At 41.8% G+C, this 20,089-nt stretch overlaps 1 protein-coding gene across 1 annotated transcript in view; it reads right to left on the bottom strand.

The window, feature by feature from the left end:
• Window positions 1–20,089, bottom strand: part of NUDC (nuclear distribution C, dynein complex regulator) — a 52,486-nt gene that overhangs the window by 28,983 nt on the left and 3,414 nt on the right. Inside the window, exons 2-5 of the mRNA XM_089686238.1 lie at window positions 16,838–16,915; window positions 9,711–9,905; window positions 7,861–7,935; window positions 1,010–1,126 (exon numbers count right to left, since the gene is read on the bottom strand). Of these exons, the coding sequence (XP_089542364.1) occupies window positions 1,010–1,126; window positions 7,861–7,935; window positions 9,711–9,905; window positions 16,838–16,915 (465 nt within the window). The remainder of the gene's footprint in view (window positions 1–1,009; window positions 1,127–7,860; window positions 7,936–9,710; window positions 9,906–16,837; window positions 16,916–20,089) is intronic.

The raw sequence follows: 20,089 nt of genomic DNA, 5'->3' as shown, positions 1-20,089 counted from the left end.
GCATCAAATCAACACAGACTGTGGAAACTTCACACTGAGCTTCAAGCATCTTGCAGTGTGTGCCTCTCCATTCTTCCTCCATACTCTGGGTCCTTGGTTTCCAAATGAGATGCAAAAGTTGCTCTCATCAGAAAAGAGGACTTTGGACCACTGAGCAACAGATCAGGTCTGTTTTTCTTTAGCCCAGGTAAGACGCTTTTGACATTGTTTGTTGTTCAGGAGCGGCTTGTCAAGAGGAATACGACATTTGAAGCCCATGTCCAGGATCCGTCTGTGTGTGGTGGCTCTTGATGCACTGACTCCAGCCTCAGTCCACTCCTTGTGAAAGTCCCCAACACTTTTGAATGACCTTTCCTGACAATCCTCTCCAGGCTGCGGTCATCCCTGCTGCTTGTGCACCTTTTTCTTCCACACTTTTCCCTTCCATATAACTTTCTATTAATTTGCTTTGATACAGCACTTTGGGAACATCCAACTTCTTTTGCAATTACCTTTTGAGGCTTTCCCTCCTTATGGAGGGTGTCAATGATGGTTTTCTGCACAACTGTCAGGTCAGCAGTCTGTCCCATGATTGTGATTCCTACTGAACCAGACTGAGAGACCATATAAAGGCTCAGGAACCCTTTGCAGGTGTTATGGCTTAATTAGCTGATTAGAGTGGGACACTTTGAGCCTAGAATATTGCACCTTTTCACAATATTCTAATTTTCTGAGATTGTAGACTTGGGGTTTTCATGAGCTGTAAGCCATAATCATCACGGTTATTACAAATCACGGCTTGAACTATCTTGCTTTGCATGTAATGAGTCTCATATTAGTTTCACCTTTTCAGTTGCATTACTGAAATAAATGAACTTTTGCACGATATTCTAATTTTTCGAGTTTCACCTGTTTGTGATGTTTTAAAAATATAAAATATGTAAAATATACCATTTTAGCTTCCATGTTCTAGTGTTCTCCAGAGAGTGTACCAGCTAGTAAAATTTAAATTCTGAAGCTCATCACTTACATCCACTTCTGACAGGGTTTGTGTCCAGCGGTAATTTGGAAGATCTGCTCCATTGCCTGAATTTGGCTTAAGCTTTCCTTTGTCCTTCTCATCTTCCTCTTCCTCCTCATCACTAACCTGTAAAGAATATAGCTGTGTTAACAAGCATGAATTAAACAAATAAAAGCATTGATTTAACAGCTTCACAAAACAGTTACATTCAAGGCAAGTCATGAATGCTAACTGTTACATTTGCTTGTGCCCTCTACCGAACTGTCAAACCAGCTGGTGTCATAACTGATCACATGTGCAGCACCATGACAACTGGAGATGAAACAGAGGCCTAGATGGCAGCTTCCTTGCCTGAAAAGGATGGAAGGGTTTAGTTCCACTTTAAAGTAGAATGTTAGTCAGAAAATTAAGTCCTGCTAGATCACTTTATGTTGGCCCCTTTTGCAAGTATAGCTATGTAAAATATTAAAAATAAGTGGCTATACTGTTTAACTACTTGCCAATGGGCACTTTTACCCCCTTCCTGCCCAGGCCAATTTCAGCTTTCAGCGCTGTCACAATTTGGACAATTGCACGGTCATGCAACACTGTACCCATATGAAATTTTTATCATTTTCTCACACAAATAGAGATTTCTTTTGGTGGTATTTAATCGCCACTGGATGTTTTATTTTTTGCACCATAAACAAAAAAAGAGCAAAAATTTTGGGAAAAAAAGGGTTTTCTTTGTTTGTAATATAACATTTTGCAAACAGGTAATTTTTCTCATGGGCACTGAAAAGGGGGTACGGATAGGCAGCACTAGTGGGCATCGATGAGAAGGCACTGATATGCAGCAATGATGGGCACAACTGCTGGGCACTGATCATCAGTGCCAATCTGCTTGGCGACAGCTGACGGTTATCGGCAGTACTTTCCTCACGCTGTGACAGCGTGAGCAAAGTGCTGCCGATTACCGGTAAATGTATTTACTCGGTGACCTGCTGGGTCATTGGACACAGCTGATCACGTGGTAAAAGGCCGCTGTGATTGGTCTTTTACGTCATCATGTGATCAGCTGTGCCGTAGGACACAGCAATCACAGAGATTGCCGGGTGTGTGCTGCTGGGGGCGTGTTCTGGGAGAACGTTATACGACACCCTTCCAGAACTGGACAACTGCGCTGTAGCCGTCATTCGGCTATAGCATAAGCATGTGGTTAAAATCCAACAATGCTCTGTCTCATCCTGCACTGCTTGCTATGGGGGCACCTGCTGCTCTGTGTGTCCATTCACACACCTCGTCTCTCTCCTCACTGGCTGTGATTGACAGCAGCGGAGGTCAATGGCCCCTGCTTGCTGTCTCAGCTAATGAGGAGGCAGAGACCCGGAACAGCCGAGGCTGTCACTCACATCACTGGATTGTGATGAGGCTCAGGCAAGTATTGAGGAGGCTGGGGTCACTGCTGCACACAGGTTTTTTTACCTTCATGCATAGAATCTCCATCTCCGCCACCCCCCTCTGCCAATCCCTCCACTGGCTTCCGATTGCCCAACGGATCAAATTCAAAATCCTAACACTGACGTACAAAGCTGTCCACCATACTGCCCCGAACTACATCACTGACCTAATATCCAAGTACCAACCAGCACGCACACTCCGCTCCTCACAAGACCTCCTTCTCTCTAGTTCCCTGGTCTCCTCCTCCCATGCCCGCCTCCAGGACTTCTCCAGGGCATCACCCATCCTCAGGAACTCCCTACCCCAATCCATCAGACTATTACCTACTCTCCTTTCCTTTAGGCGCACCCTGAAAACCTACCTCTTCAGGGAAGCCTACCCCACCCCCTGCTAATTGCCGTCCTCCTCCACTCTTCCTACCACTCTCCCCCACAGCCATTTCCTCCTGTACCACTATCCTCTCCCTCCTAGATTGTAAGCTCTAAGGAGCAGGGCCCTCGTACCCCTCGTGTACCGCATTGTATTGTTATTGTACTGTCTCATGTATCGTCTCCCATTGTAATGTACAGCGCTGAGCGAACTGTTGGCGCTTTATAAATACTGTATAATAATAATATTCCAATGCTGGAGACAGTAATTAGGACTCTGCTGCAAGTGGCTGTCACCCAAGGACACTTCCTGGATTGCAAGCGCTGTACAGAGCTTTGATTTGAAACTCATGGGTCTAGAAATTGTGAGACAGCCTCCTCTTTCCCTATGTGAATGCATAAAGATACTAGTAGTGAGTGCGGGACTGGTCAAAGCTCAAATGTCAGCAAGCTGACTTTCTTTTCCACTGAAACTGTTATTTCTAAGAGGGCCCACCTCTGCCAGCCAAAGTCCTCATCTCATCTGCCACTGTCCAGTAAGGAATGGACTGTTTAGCTGCTAGAATTAGCATTTTTCCTCTTGGTGCTATACAGTTGCAGATTGCTAGAAAAAAGCATTGCTAGTGCTTAGTTATTATTCACTTTATAGAAAATATATTGTTTTGTTGCTTGTATGCCAATTGTCTTTTCTTACATTGCTGCTCTTAAAATAATTGTAAAAAATGCCCAAGGTGTGTCGGTAAGTGCTGGGTGAGCCAGGCGTTTCATCTCCAATTCCACAGAAACTTAATATCCAGCGGCTCCTCCAGGGGAAAATGCTACATAGATATGGAGTGATGCGAACATTGGAGCACCACATCCCTGAATCATTAGAAAATAAAAATTACCAAATATAATGCTGGAATTTTATGGTGCAACCTCTCAACAAAACTTCACAGACCACAGTTCATAAAATCAATTTATTTTATTACTACAAACAGCCAAAGAAAAAAATCAATAACTATCATCATTCATTTACTATTATTTAGTTCAATACCCCAATAACCATGTGTCTATATTGATATATAATCTATATCTATGTTATTCCAAGGCCGAACAACAAAGGTTTGTAACACAGTGCAGTTCCTTGCCGGTTAGTTGTAGATATGGTCCTTTTTGACTGGTTTCGCATAAAACTTCTTCAGGAGTAGAGTGAAAATGGAAATTGTATGATGTTCACAAATGAATGCTAGATGTCCAGACGTTAACACAGGGCCCAGGAAGCCAAAATCCTCCCCAAACATCCACCGGTGGCAACCACAAACACGTTATACAAAGATAAGGCTATGACACAGTCAACACAACCAACATGGCCAAGACAGCGACCAAATTAACTGAAACCAGGTGGCATGTAAATAATGATTTGATTAAATTATTCTGAAAAATCTTTATTTGTACAAAATCACCAAAAAGGGCATATCATTATCACATAATTAATCAAACATCTACCCTCCACCAGATACCGCTTTAAAAAACAGACAAAGTTGTCTTCACACACAGAAAATTGTCCAAACATCAAATCAGTTATATAAAACACATGACAACCAATTAAAGGCAAATGCCATCTATCCTTAAACAGCCTAAATATGTAGCAATAATGGCATATTTGGTGGCAGGTAGATATTAGATTAATTAGGTAATAATGGTATGTCTTTTTGGGTGATTTTTCAGAATAATTTATTCAGATAATTATTTACATTCCACTTGGTTTCAGTTTTATGGTCGCAACCTTGGCCTTAATGACTATGTCATGGCCTTTTCTTTGCACAGTGAAATTTAATAGGACCATTGAGACCACATTATCACACATAATTTGACGTGTATTTAGTGGACTCCCTAAACAGCCTTTTTAGTGTTTTTAAACCAAAAACACACTGGCTGCATATCCTGAAATGCAAATACATCAAACACTGATACAGACTAGTGTTATTCCAAAACCTGTGCTTATTCAAGAGTAATTCTGAGAAATCTGTGTTCCAAGGAGTGTCCTGAGCTGTCGTATGGACATCTAGCATTCATTTGTGAACACCATACAATTTCTATTTTTACTCTACTCCTGAAGAAGCTTTATGCTAAACATGTCGAGAAGAGCCATATCCACAACCGAATAACCAACAAGGAACTGCTCTTTGCTACAAACCTTTATTTCTTGGACTTGGAATAACATATACACTATACTGCCAAAAGTATTTACATACACATGAACATTAATGGCATCTCAGTCTTAGTCCGTAGGGTTCAATATTGAGTTGGCCCACCCTTTGCACCTATAACAGCTTCAACTCTTCTGGGAAGGCTGTCCATAAGGTTTAGGAGGGTGTCCATGGGAAGGTTTGACCATTCTTCCAGAAGCGCATTTGTGAGGTCAGGCACTGATGTTGGATGAGAAGGCCTCGTTTGCAGTTTCCACTCTAATACATCCCAAATGTGTTCTATCAGGTAAGGACTCTGTGCACGCCAGTCAAGTTCCTCCACCTCATACTCGCTCATCCATGTCTATGTGGACTTTACTTTGTGCACTGGTGCACAATCATGTTGGAACAGGAAGGGGCCATCCCCAAACTGTTTGGTATACTGACGCCTTAAGAGTTCCCTTCACTGGAACTAAGGGGCCAAGCCCAAGCTCTAAAAAACAACCCCACACCATATTTCCCCCTCCACCAAACTTTACACTTGGCACAATGCAGTGAGACAAGTACCATTCTCCTGTGAACCAGTCCAGTGGCGGCATACTTAACGCCACTGCATCCGACCCTTTGCATTGCACTTGGTGATGTAAGGCTTGGATGCAGCTGCTCAGCCATGGAAACCCATTCCATGAAGCTCTTTATGCACTGTTGTTGTGCTAATCTGAAGGCCACATGAAGTTTGGAGGTCTTTTGCTATTGACTCTGCAGACAGTTGGTGACTTCTGCACACTGTGTGCGTCAGCATTTGCTGACCCCACTCTGTCATTTTACAAGGCCTACCACTTTGTGGCTGCTGTCCGCAGTTGCTTCCACTTTTTTATAAAACCACTAACAGTTGACCATGGACTATTTAATAGCAAGGAAATTTCACGGATGGACTTATTGCACAAGTGGCAACCTATCACAGTACCACACTTGAATTCACTGAGCTCCTGAGAGCAACGCATTCTTTCACAAATGTTTGAAGAAGCAGTCTGCATGCCTAGGTGCTTGATTTTTTACATCTGTGGTCATGGAGGTGATTGGAACACCTGAATCCAATGATTTGGAGGGGTCTCCCACTGCTTTTGGCAATATAGTGTATATGTCATCATAAACAAACCTTTTTGTGGTTTTGACCTCAATAGATGGGTAAATGAATGCTGATAGTGTTACTAAACCCAGGACCCTGTATTCACTATATCTGGTCTCCCACAGTACACAGGACATGGAAGTGCAATTATTTTAGTAAATATAAACTTCTAAATACCTTTTCTCATCAGCAATTAGAGCAGTCGTGTGACACAGAAGTCCGCAAATGAATGATGCGGCCCTGTGAGCGGAGCACTGCAAGGTCATGCTATTTTCAAATTTGACAGTACGGGGAGACTTCTCCCCATACTATCTGTCAGAGGGAGGGGGGGGGGGGGGGGTGGCGGCAGCCGCAGCTATGGGAACATGTTACATGTTACTACCTAAAAACGGGTGGAACATGTAACATGTTCTGAAAGGTAAACTTATCCTTTAATGACCTTGAAGTATGTAAAATGTCATAAGCAGTTAAACACAGGCTCCCAGAAGTGTAAAACGTCAGCATCAGTTAAAGTGTTACTAAACCCAGGACCCTGCATCCACTATATCTGGTCACCCACAGTATACATGAAAATGCAATTATTTTAGTAAATGTAAGCCACTAAATACCTTTTTTCATCAGTTAGAGCAGTCTTGTGACTTCTATCAGTGTCCAGCCAAGCACTGTTTAAAGCTTGTAGGAGGAGTATTCTTTCTGCTCTATAGGAGGATGCAGAACTCCTGACCTCTGTCTGGACAGTGCTGATTGGCCCTGTGCTGATCACATACATTCTCCCAAGATAAAAAAAACAAAAACCTTTCGAGCAATAAACACCAAACTGAGCATGTGCAGAGTGTCTCCACACGATATGTCTTATCAGGAGATAAGAGGGGTACACTGGAAGAAGGGGAGGATCAGAGAAGACAGGATCAAACCACATTTTTACATAATGGGGATTAACCCCTTAGGTTCCACAGTGAGTAGAACAAGCATGCTTTACTGCAAATATAGACTGATTTTACTGTTGTGGGTTTAGTAACACTTTAAATAGAGGCTCCCAGAGGTGCAAAATGTCAGCAGCAATTAAGTGTATACATACCGAGTTTCTATCTAGAGTGACCTGGTAACCCTGAAACATGGGGTTACTTCATTATGCAAATTCAAACTTCAGCAAGAAAGCTAGCTTATTAGCCAGCCCCCTTTAGGCATCCTGTGCCCCACTGATGTGAGGCAGCTCAGGCATCACACTGACCAGAGGTACGGTGGGAGGGTTGGACCACATTTATTGATGAAGTTGGTAGTTGCATACCACAGCATCCCATATTTCAGGGCTCTTGGGTAACTCTAGAAGGCACCAAAATTTAACTCCCACTAGCATTTTATATGCTTCAATTAATGTAACCATTACTTGTTAAAATTGGGCTGCAGCCTACATACTGTGTAGATGACTTCACTCTTGACTTCATAGTCACATTCTTGATCTGAGCTACTTACCCAGAAACTGTTGGAAACCAGAGAAAGCCAAGCAACTAGTTTTTTTTGTTTTTTTTTTAAAAAAGGTGAGCAACAGCAGCCACCAATTTTTAAGTGCAGCTCTCCTTCAGTTTTCAAACCGGATCAATATACACATAACTAATATTTTTAGGGTAAAACAGGTTCATTTTAAATTAGCATATCATTTGATAAGCAAAGAGATAGATGAGAAATAGATGATACAAAGATATACCTGAGAAAGAGTGAGAGAGAAATGAAAATACTCAAAAATGAGAATACCTTTTGAACAACGGAATTTTTATCTGCGCCAACAGCGGGTTTATCTTGCTCTTGCTCTAGCTCTTTGGCTTTATTCTGTTAATACAAAAACACAGTAATACATTAATTCAACCAAAATGTAACTCAAAAATATCTTATGTTTAATACAATTCAGTTGCCCCATTTAATATAGAATTAGTATAGTGTGTATACTTTCTCTCCCATTTACAGATAATCTGATGGTCTGCAAATCCATTTTGCCCATCTGTACAATACAGATATTAAACCTATCCTCTGTACACTTTTTTGGTATCCCTCAAATACAGAAAACCCTATGTATGAAAATATCAGTACTAAGACATATGTCATAACCACCTATCAAATTCAACCCTTCATTGAACACAAAATCTGATTATTAGGATAGCAAGAAAACAAAACCACTGCACGGGTGAGTGTGAGGTGCAGCGGAAAATCAAGTTACAGTGGATTATGCAGAACTCTTATTAGGTTAACCCCTTCACGCCTAAGGGTAAAACAAATATTAAAGCCTAAGCACAATTTTGCAACTTTGACATGTGTTAGCAAAACCGTACATATCATCACAACTACTTTGTGCATCCAGGTGAATTATACCATGTTTTTTTCAGGACACATCGGGCTTTCATTTGGTGGCAAATGGTAATGGATATCTCCTTATTTTTTTATCAAAGAAATAGTGAAAAAAAAAATTGTTTTTTTAAATTTAGTTGTATATTTCTTGCTACTACCATAACTAAACACCAATGAAGAACCCAAAATAATTTCTTCAGCTCCTGACGGTTGCAGCAATACCACATGTGTATGTTGTTGTTTGTACCCATAGCACGGCCCAGAAACAATAGTGCGCATTTTGCTTTTTTTTTTATCCTGCCACTGATACGAATTTAAAAATTGACAAAAAATAAATACTGACCCTGACCTGGACCCAAACTCTAACCCTGGCACTGACCTAGAACAAACCTTGATCTAGGTATTTTTACTTTATTATTATTTTTATTTAGTTATTTTTACAAACACTTTTTTTCTCTCTGAAAGGACAGAGAGAGATACAATGTATCTCTCTCCTCCATTCAGAGAGAGAAAACAAAGGGGGCAGGCTTCACAGTGACTGATCACTGTGATAACCAATCAGAGGCGCTCACAGCGATCATGTGACTCGGAATCGGGAGTTCCGGGTCCCGATCATTAAAACAGGACCCGGGGCACTCATTGACACCCTGGTCTTTGTTCTGGGAGCGCACCGTGCTGCATGCTCCCAGAACAAAGACAGGTGCACATATTAGCAGCCACATAGAAAAAACCCCAGTCCAGTGGGACTTCTAATTTGTGTAAGCTCAGCGCCAAGGGGTTAAACTATATTATTATACAGGGTTTATAAATCGCCAACAGTTTGCGCAACGCTTTACAAAATGAAAACTAAGTGGACCTTATATCTTAACATACTTTTATGCTTAGAAAGATTTCCATATATGCATTTTTGGATGATTCATGTCATTGTGGATCTAGCAACTTATTTCTTTGGAGGTGAGATTGGTGCAAAGTAAGAATAATATTCAGCATATAGATATGTTACAGAAGCTAACATTGGTGGCATGGTGTAGGAAGAGTAAGACAACCAATAAAAATGCATTTGCCTGACACTCCTGTAAGTCGTATAGTTGTCTCCTATGAGCATGCACGTGTGCAATGTGCCTGGGTCCAGTGTTCCTTTTATTTACAGAAATCATACTAAAAGTTGCCCAAATTTTCACTAGCCCCCTCTAAACTGCAGGTACTACACAATAAGTACCATATGTGTGTATTTGCTTTACATTAATTTTACAGTTCCATACCTTATCAATTTCCTTTTGCAGTTTATCTGCTTCTTCATCTGTTAGCTCCGTGATCCTTGGTTCCCCAGGCTCCATAGGCTTGTGTTTGGCAGCTTGCTCACGTTTTGCAGCGTTGCGTTCCTGTTGCTCGGCCTCCTTCTGTTCTTTGACTGCTTGGGCTAATTTATTGTGGTGCTTGAAAGCATCATTGATTAGCTGGAATAAAGAAGATGACAGTTTGAGGTTTATTCTTTTACTTAACCACTTAATGACCAGACTGTTTCACCTTGAACAATTGCTCAGTCATGCAGCACTGTATCCAAATTCATTTTATATCTTTTTTTTTCTCAGAGATTTCTTTTAGTGGTATTTAATCACCACTGGGTTTTTCTTTTTTGCTACATAAAAGGAAAGAAGACTTAAAATTTTGAAAAGAAAAACATTTTTCTTAGTTTCTGTTATAAAAGTCTGCAAATAAATAATCTTTCTTCATAACTTTAGGCCAAACTGTATTCTGCTACATTTCTTTGGTGAATAAAAACAAATCAGTTTATATTATTTAGTCTGCGCAAAAATTATAACCTACAAAGTATGGTAGACCTGGTCCTGTAACCCGCTCTGTGATTTGCTGTGTGTAAGGGACACAGTGAAAAATTGCACCCCACTGCACGCTCTGAAAGCCACGCACAAGCAGCCGATGTGGGAAGCCATATACAGTTAGGTCCATATATACAGGTGTACCTCGATTTACAAATGCATCGGATAACGGAATTTTTGGTTTACTAATGAAAATCCATTGAAAATAATGCCTCGGTTTACGAATTTTTTACGCAATACAAAGTGTATGTCGGTACCGATTTTTAAATGCAATTGCCGGGTTTTTTTTTCTTCACGAGAGCTCACAAAGCTGTCACTTTCCCCGGTGTTAAATGAAGCTTTGTGTCTTTTAAGAAATTAAAAGGAAACTTAGTTCCTTTTAACTTGGGGAAATAAACTAAAAAGAAACCTTCTCTTTTAGCTAGGGGGAAGTGACAGCTGGATCTCTGAGCTATAGTGAAAAAAAATAAAAGCGGTAATTAGAAAAACAAAAGCGGTAATTACATTTAAAAACTGGCACAATAAATTAAAAAAAACACGTGGGGTCCCCCCTCCCATCCACACCAAGCCCGTCTGGTATGGATTTTTAGGGGAACTCCCATGCTCCCAGATCCCGCCCCCACCCACTATGCGAATGAGTATGGGGTGCATGGTCCCAATACTCATTCACAAGAAACAGTAAAGTGTAGTGTGAAAAAAGACAGCATGCGGTCTTTGACAAGTCCTTTATTAAAAGAAAAAACTAAAAGAATGTCCCCCACAGTAGATCCACCATCAATCACGATGACCGCCGCTGACCCGAAAAAAAGAATGAAAAAAAAAGTCTCCGCTTCAGATGATTGTTCCCGTCGTCGCCTGCTCCGGTGGTTTGACAGTTCCTAAATAGGTAAGGGGCGGGGCCACCCGGGGACATCAGGCATTTGACCCCACCCCATGTGACATCATTGATGTCACATGGTGTGGGGGTCACAATTATTTAATTGCAGGCAATTTTTTTACATTCAGCTGTCAGTGGGGAACCCCTCTGACAGCTGAAACATTAACACATGGTTGGCACTACTAAAATATCGCATGACTTGGTAAAATAACTCATGCGGTATTTCAGTAGCATTTGCTTTTTTCTGACCTCAGGAACGGATTAATTGGTTTTCAATGCATTCCTATGGGAAACGGTGTTTCGGTTTGCGAATTGTTTGCTATACGAAAAGTCCCGCAGAACATATTAAATTCATAAACCGAGGTATGGTAAGTGGAGTTACCGTTTAACAATTTCCCATTCGGCCACTGTATGAAAACAGCTGAATAGGACAAGAGTCGATGCAAGGAGCGTACATACGGTTAGGGTCATATGCATTTGGACACAGGCACAATTTTAATTTTTTCAGGTATTTACCAAAACATGTTCAAGCTATAGTTATATAATTGATATGGGCTAAAAGTGCACACTCTCAGGTTTAATTTGAGGGTATGTACATTCAAATAGGAGGAAGGGTTTAGGAATTACAGCTCTTAAGAGTAGCCATCCCCCCTTTTTCAAGGAACCAAAAGTAATTGGACAATTGAATATGATCATAAATAAAATGTTCATTTTTAATATTTTGTCAAGAATCCTTTATTGGAAATTACTGCCTGAAGTCTAGAATCCATGGACATTACCAAAGACTGTCTCCTGCTTTCTGATGCTTTGCCAAGCTCTAACTGCAGCTGTCTCTAGTTTTTATTTGTTTGTGGGTCTTTCTGCCTTTAGATTTGCATTCAGCAAGTGAAATGCATGCTCAATTGGGTTGGGATCAGTTGACTGGCTTGGCCACTGCAGCATATTGCACTTCTTTCCCTTCAAAAGCTCCTGGGTTGGGCGGGGGCGGAGCCTGACCATGGCGGCGGCGGAGAGCTCGAGGTAGGAGCTCCCGCACGAGGCTCCTCCGACCTACCCCCCCCCCCCTTGGACTTTAAAATTCCCCCCATGGAGATGGAGCCTTAGAAGCCAGAGACCTACCTTGACCGGGGGGTTTACTGGCTCCTGTCGCTGAGTGGCTGCCCGCGGTAAGAGAGGAGGGGACGCTGAGCCTGGACGCCGAGCCGGGTTGCCGGGAAACAAGGAGGCAAGGAAGCCGGCCGCCCGGCCGGAGGCTGACAGAGAGCAGGAGAGATCCCCGTTCTGTCGGACGACCTGCTATCTCTGGAGCCCTGGCAGGGGATCGATGGTGAGCCTCCCCAACTAACAAACCAACAAGGCAGAAGAGCATGGAGGAAGTCCTGGAGGGTCCCCCTGAGAGGAAGAGAGCTGACCTATCGAGGAAGCTGGAGAGTGGAGCCTGGAGCCGTCTCACGAGAAGCGCAGGAAGGGTGAGTGAGACTGGCGGAGGCCCCAAATATAAAAATTAAAAAAAAAACGTATAGAGCTGGGAGAGAGAGAGAAAAGGGGGGGACCCCCAGAGAATAACAATAAAAATAAGGAGAAGAGCGCAAGGTGCAGCCAAAGGCGCATAGAAAGTTGGGAAGATAGAGCTGGGAATTCTACCTCTACACCTTATTAATTCCCTTGTTTTGTAAAGTATAAGTCTATGAGAAGAAAATAAAAGTTATAGAAGAAATGAAAAAAAAAAAGTACAAAAGGAACCGGGCCTAAAAGGGACCCAAACGGGGACAATTAAAAAGTATACATCCCAGGGAAATGTGACCCCAGAAAGGCCCCAGAGTAGAAACAATAGAGAATCTGATCTAAGTATGCAAAGCAGTCCTAAACAATCACTAGAATTGGACACAAGCAATCAACAAATATCAGAGATAGAAAAAGATCTACAAATTCCAAATAAAAAAGATGACAGAAATGTTTAAAGATCTGGAGAGAACAATAAAGCAAGAAATGGTAAATATTTGGAATGACCTGGGGCAGTTGTTGTTAAGAGTGGAAGAAACAGAGCAGAAAGTTAAAAATCAGACCCAGATTATTTCCGAATTAGAGAAGAAGATAATTAATATGGAAAAAGTTCAGGAAAAATTGCAGTATAAAGCGGAAATTCAAGAGAATAGAGAAAGAAGGAGAAACATAAGGATAAGAGGGGTACCGGAAAGTTTAAAGAGAGAAATACTGGAAGAGATGGTCTGCAAAATACTGAACTATATAATGGAAAACTCTGAAATGGAAAGGACTAATATAGAAAGAATCTCTAGAAATGGGAAACTCCAGGGGAATTATGAGAAGGACAGGCCGAGAGACATACTTGTAAAATTTTATGATCTACAGCAAAGGGATAGACTCTGGAGGAAAACGAAGGGAAAATCAGTTATAAAGTATGGAGAAATGGATATTCAAATATATGCGGACTTGTCACTAGAGACTCTCCAGAGGAGGAGAACTCTGAGGCCTTTGCTGGAGCAGATGAAAAAACAGAAGGTGCAATATAGATGGGGAGTTCCGGAGACTTTAATAGGATGGAAAAATGGAATAACAGCCCATTTGAGGTTCCCAGAGGACTTGAGAAATTTTTGTGATAGACTTGAAATGCAGAAAATTGAAATAAATGGATGGGAAGAAGAATATGGGGGAAATAGATCAAGGAGAGGGGAGGGGTGGGGGAGGGGAGGGTGAGTGAAGAAGAGAGAATTGTTTTTTTTTTTTTTTTCTCTCTCGCTTTCCTTGCTCCCATTCCATCGCTTCTTTTTCTCCCTAGTTCCTCCAGCCTGACCCCTTTTTTTTTTCTTCTTCTTTAGAAAGTACAGGTAGAGAGGAGTTCAAGGGGGGGATCCGGAAGGCTGTCCACGGGAGGAGTGAAGCCCTAAGGATTAAGTCAAAGGTGGATGCTATCTCCACAAATGATGGTTAGGCAAAGTGAAGGCCTAAAAAGAGGGGGGAGGAGGGGGGGGGGAGAGGTGGGGAGGGAGGAGGAGGGAGGGGAGGGAGAGGAAAGGGATTGAGGGGTGTATTGAGAGAGGGGGGGAGGGAAAAGGGGAGAGAAAAGGGTAGAGGGATAAAAACGCTCCATAGGAATAAGAAAGAGGAAGGAAAGGAGGAAGAAGGAGATGGTAGGAAAAGGGTAAGATGGAAGAAATTCAATATATAACCTACAATGTAAAAGGGTTAAGCTGTCCAGGAAAGAGATTCAGGTTATTTAAAGAACTCCAACATAGAAAATCCTCAGTGGTATTTTTGCAGGAAACACATCTAGAGATGGAGTCGAAGGTTAGACTGAGGACTAGATATTTTCCAACATGGTTCTATGCGGATTCACCAACTAAAAGAGCAAAAGGAGTTGCTATAGGATTCGCAAAGAATATAAGGTTCGAACTGGAGGAGAGATTAACAGATCTGGAGGGAAGGTTTTTATTTTTGAGAGGTAAATTACAGGGAATTGAGTGTACAATAGCAAACATATACAGCCCAAATAAGAGCCCGGAGAGGTTTATGAGAGAAGTGTTGAAGAGACTGATGGACTTTAAAAGCGGGTGTATGATAGTAGCGGGAGACCTAAACATCTGTATGGACCCGCGGATGGACACCACTTCCTCTGTGAGGAGGGAGGAAAGCAAATCCTTGAGTTGCATTGAAGTTAAGATGGGGTAGAGAAGGTTATGTATGGCGGTTGAATGAGGCACTTCTGATGGAGGAAGAGATTGGTCAAAGAAGAAAAGAAGGTCATATATAGGAATAAATTATATAAGGAGAAAATATGTTTTTGATAAATATTTTAATAGGAATGTTGAAATGACTTGTATATGAAGTGAAAAATTAATAAATATTTATAAAAAAAAAAAAAAAAAAAAAAAAGCTCCTGGGTTGCTCTTGCAGTGTGTTTTGGATCATTGTCCATCTCTACTGTGAGGTGCCGTCCAATCAACTTCGCTGCATTTGACTGAATCTGAGCTGACAGTATACTTTTAAACACTGCAGAATTCCTTTGGCTGCTTCTCTTCTGTCACATCATCAAGCCATGCATTCCCATGACATCACACTGCCTCTACCATGTCTTACAGATGACTTTGTGTGCTTTGGATCATGAGCTGTACCAAGCCTTCAACACAATTTTTTCTTCCTGTCATACTGGTAAATAAGATTAATCTTAGTTTCATCCATCCAAGGAATGCTTCTCCAGAACTGGTCTGGCTTTTTTAGATGTTTTTCTGGCAAAGTCTAATCTGGCTTTTCTATTCTTCAGGTTTATGAATGGTTTGCACATTGTGGTGAACCCTCTGCATTTGCTCTCGTGAAGTTTTCTCTTGATTGTAGTCTTTGACAATGATACGCCCACCTCCTGGAGAGTGTCCTTCACTTGTCTGGATGTTGTGAATGGGTTTTTCTTTATCACAGACAGGATCCTGCAATCATCCACCATTGTCTTCCATGGACGTCCATGCCTTTTTATGTTGCTGAGCTCACCAGTGCGTTCTTCTTTCCTCAGAATGTACCAAACTGTTGATTTGGCCACTCATAATGTTGCTGCTATCTCTCTGATGGATTTGTTTAGTTTTGAAGCCTTACAATGGCCTGTTTCACTTGCATGGACAGCTCCTTTGAACGCATGATGTAAGTTCACAGCAATAGATTCCAAATGCAAATACCACACTTAGAATCAACTCCTGCTTAATTGATGAAGAAATAACGGAGTAGCCCACACCTGGCCATGAAACAGCTTTTGATTCAATTGTCCAATTATTTTTAGTCCCTTGAAAAAGGGGGATGGCTACTCTTAAGAGCTGTAATTCCTAAACCCTTCCTCCAATTTGGATGTACGTGCCCTCAAATTAAACCTGAGAGTGTGCACTTTCAGCCCACATCCATTATATAACTATAGCTTGAATATGTTTTGGTAAATACTTAAAAAAAATTAAAATTGTGCCTGTGTCCAAATATATATGGACCTAACCGTATGTATGCTCCCTGCATCAATGCTTGTCCTATTCAGCTGTTTTCATACAGTGGCCGGATGGGAAATTGTTAAAAGGTAACTACTTTTGTGGGAAAAAAAATTACAAATAATTAAAAAAAAAAAGCATATACAATTACGACAATTAAGTCATATTGTAATTGTATGTTATTAAAAAGCAAGTTTCCTTTTCAATCTGGAGTACTGTAATTTTATGTAAAATGCAAAGCAATATGGCTGCCTGGAGGTGTTCTGAATCCCCCCCCCCCAGCAACAAAATTTCCTGCTTGTGTGATTGGCTCACTGCTCACTGATTTTCCAAGAAGTCTGCACTAAGATACAATTCAGATTTCAGGCATCCCCTGCAACAAAAATGTAATTTTTTGGTGAGATACTCCCAATAGGAAAACACATCTAAAGGGTGCAGACCCTGCCACTTTCCTTATTAGAGCCCTGCAAGTGCAGCATCTGATTGCTCATTTTGAAACTACTCCCATCAGATTCACTTTGCACATGGACACCGACAAACAGCTCTTTCTTCAGAATAACAAAAGATAGGACTCTGCAAAAAAGTTTGTTAAAATCCTTGCAATGTACATAGATCACCAAAGGGGAAGGTTTTTTTCCTCAACTAAAGTGCAGTTACTCTTTAAAAACCACAATGCCTACTGTATAAAGTCCTCTTACCTGTTCAGCTGCTCCTCTTTCTCCTCCCATAAAGAAGTCAGTTTTTCTTCTTAGGAAACTGAAGAATGTGTTTATCAGCTGTGTAAGAGAACAGAAACAGGTAAAATTGGACTCATAAACATGCGCTGGCATCAGCCTTTGTGGAATAAAAAATAAACCTACATTAAAGTGGTTGTAAAGGCTGAATGTTTTTCACTTATGCATTCTATGCATGAAAGAAAAAACCTTCTGTATGCAGCAGCTCCCTCAGCCCCCTCAATACTTACCTGAGCCTTATCATGATCCAGCGATGTGAATGACAGCCTCGACTGTCCCAGGTCTCTGCATCCTCATTAACTGAAACATTGTCAATCACAGCAAGTCAGCAGATGAGGAGAGAGAGGGGACAAAAGGTGAATAGATACATGGAGCAGTGGGTGCCGCCATAGCAAGCAGCTTGCTGTGGGGGCACCTGACAGACAGGAGGAGCCAGAAGAGCCTTCGAGCCTTCCGGGCTTCTCTGTGCAAAACCACTGCACATAGCAGGTAAGTATGCTATATTCTGAAGCTATGTTAAAAAAATACAAATGTAAGGGTGGAATAAAAAAAAAAGAGCTTTGTGGTGCAACAGTCATCTCAAATAAGAAGCATGATGTATGCAACAATATCTTGCCTAGCTGCTAAGGCCTTGTTCACTTGCGGCGTACTAAAGTATATGCCTGTGCAGGGCCATGTTTACCCATATAGAGATGCACAGGTGTGCCATGCATCCCCATGCAGGCAGTCCCATTGATGTAAATTGAGAGCATCTGTGCAGCAATGGGACTTCTGGCACAGAAAATCTGTGCATCCCTATGTGGGTAAACATGTCCCTCCATGGGTGTACGCTTTAGTATGCCCCATATGAACAAGGCCTTACAGTCAAAGCGCTGCACAAACTGTTGGCACTATATAAATCCATAAGAATAATAACTCTACAGTTCATGTCCTAGATCTCCAAAAAAATGATGGCTCATTATTTTGGTAAGTCAAGCTAAAAGCTCCTACACAACCAAGTGTTTACACAAAGAAACCCCATTTTCATATAAAGGATTGCTTGTGTTCTGGAAATTTGTGCATGCACCTGCACTGAAATAATGGGTAATAATCCATCATGTACATGTGACAATAACCACCTCAAATTACCTGTGCATTTCAAGCATTCTTCCTAAAAATTAAAAAGAACTTGTAACGTTAGGGTGCTCCAATGTGCAAATTTGACTTAATTTATAACACTACTGTCTGGTACTGCCCCCACATCCCCTTATTGAGTAAGTTCTCCTTTTGACCAAAAACAATAAATGCTAATTTTTTGCAGGTAAAAAAAATGAATTTATTATAGTTGGCTGCAGGAACCTGTAAAGCATTGCACGAGTGATCAGCAGATCGCTGGTGCCATGCACATCTCCTGCAGACCTGTCAGTATATGGGCAGCACAGTGACTAAATGGTTAGCAATTCCACCTGGCAGTACCAGGGTCATTTGTTTGAATTCCAACCATGGCACCACCTGCCTGGAGTTTGCATGTTCTCCCTCTGCCTGCGTGGGTTTCCTCGGGGTAATCCGGTTTCCTCCTACACTCCAAATGATGGTAGGTTAATTGGATCCTAAATTGGCCCCAGTATGTGTATGTATGAATGTGAGTTAGGGACCTTAGATTGTACACGCCTTGAGGGTTAGGGACTAATGTGTGCAATATATATGTAAAGCGCTGTGTAAATTGACAGCGCTTTATAAGTACCTGAAATAAATAAAATATCTGCTTGCCAGTATGGGATGTGCAAGCAAGCAGATATACTGACAGGGAGATGTGCAGGCAAGCAGATATACTGACAGGGGGCTACACAGCACCATGGTAGATTATTGAGAACTACAGCTGCTAAGGCTGTCAGGACTTGTATTTCATTCATTCACAGAACGCTGTGAATGAATGACGGAGCCGTGTGGGCGGAGCCCTGCATGGCCATGCTGTATTTAAAAGTGACAGCTTGTACAGGGACAGCAGACAGCTTTGGGAACATGTTACATGTTCCCAAAGGTGAACTTATCCTTTAAAGTTTAACTGAAGGCAAACCTTTTTTAGTTTTGGATGGGATTAGAACACCTGTCAGGTTTCGATTGCTATCTGTCCACATTCGGGAGATTCACCCTGTCTACTTGTCCGGTTTACTGTTATCACTGAAAGTGAAATAAAAACCCAAATTTTGGGGTGTCTCAAGAACAGTGAGGAAATCTTCCAATGGAGATACTAGTTCTGGTGACAACCGGGAAATCCTTCAATTTGGAGGGCAGCCCGAACATTTTTTTTTTTTTTAACCACCTCCCACCCGCCATATAGTAATATGATGGACGCAAGGTGGTTCTCTTGTTCTGGGAGGACGTCCTCCCATTCTAACCGCGCATGCCTGGCTCCCGGAGCACGGCGATTGGCAGTGTGCTGTGTCCCTCGGACACAGGGGATCACCGATCCACAGAAGGAGCCGAAGATGTCGGCTTGGTCATGTGATCAGCTGTGTCCAATCACAGCTGATCACATGTAAACAGGGAAATGCCGGTTATCTGCATTTCTCTCCTCTCGAGCTGTCACGCTGACAGCTCGAGAGGAGAGCCAGTAATCGGCATTCCGCGGAGGGGACATGTACACTGATCATCAGGGCACTGATGATCAGTGTGCCCTGATGATCAGTGTAGCCCCAGCAGTGCCACCTGTCATTGTGCATCAGTGCCAGCTGTCAGTGCTCATCAGTGCCAAATCAATGCCACATATCAGTGCCCATCTGAGCTGCCTTTCAGTGTCACCCATCAATGCCAATCAGTGCCGCCTATCAGTGCCATACATCAGTGCTGCCTTTCAGTGCCCATCAGAGATGCCTGTCAATGCTCATCAATGCCACCTACCAGTGCCACCTACCAGTGTCCATCAGTGCCACCTATCAGTGCCACCTATCAGTGCCCATCACTACAGCCTCATTAGCACACATCAGTGAAGGAGAAAAATCACTTATTTACAAAATTTTATAACAAAAACTAAGAAAAAACTTTTTTTTTTTTCAAAATTTTCAGTGGTTTTTGGTTTGTTTAGGAAAAAATATAAACCCAGAGTTGATTAAATACCACCAAAATAAAGCACTGTCAAACTAAAAAATGATAAAAATTTCATATGGGTACAGTGTTGCATGACTGCGCAATTGTCTTTCAAAGTGTGATAGCACTGAAAGCTGAAAATTGGCCTGG

The sequence above is a fragment of the Staurois parvus genome, unplaced genomic scaffold (assembly GCF_062004578.1).
Source record: "Staurois parvus isolate SC_StPar_1 unplaced genomic scaffold, SC_StPar_1.0 ptg000394l, whole genome shotgun sequence".
NCBI classification, from domain to species: Eukaryota; Metazoa; Chordata; class Amphibia; order Anura; family Ranidae; genus Staurois; species Staurois parvus.
This window is presented reverse-complemented; position numbering and strand designations above follow the sequence as displayed.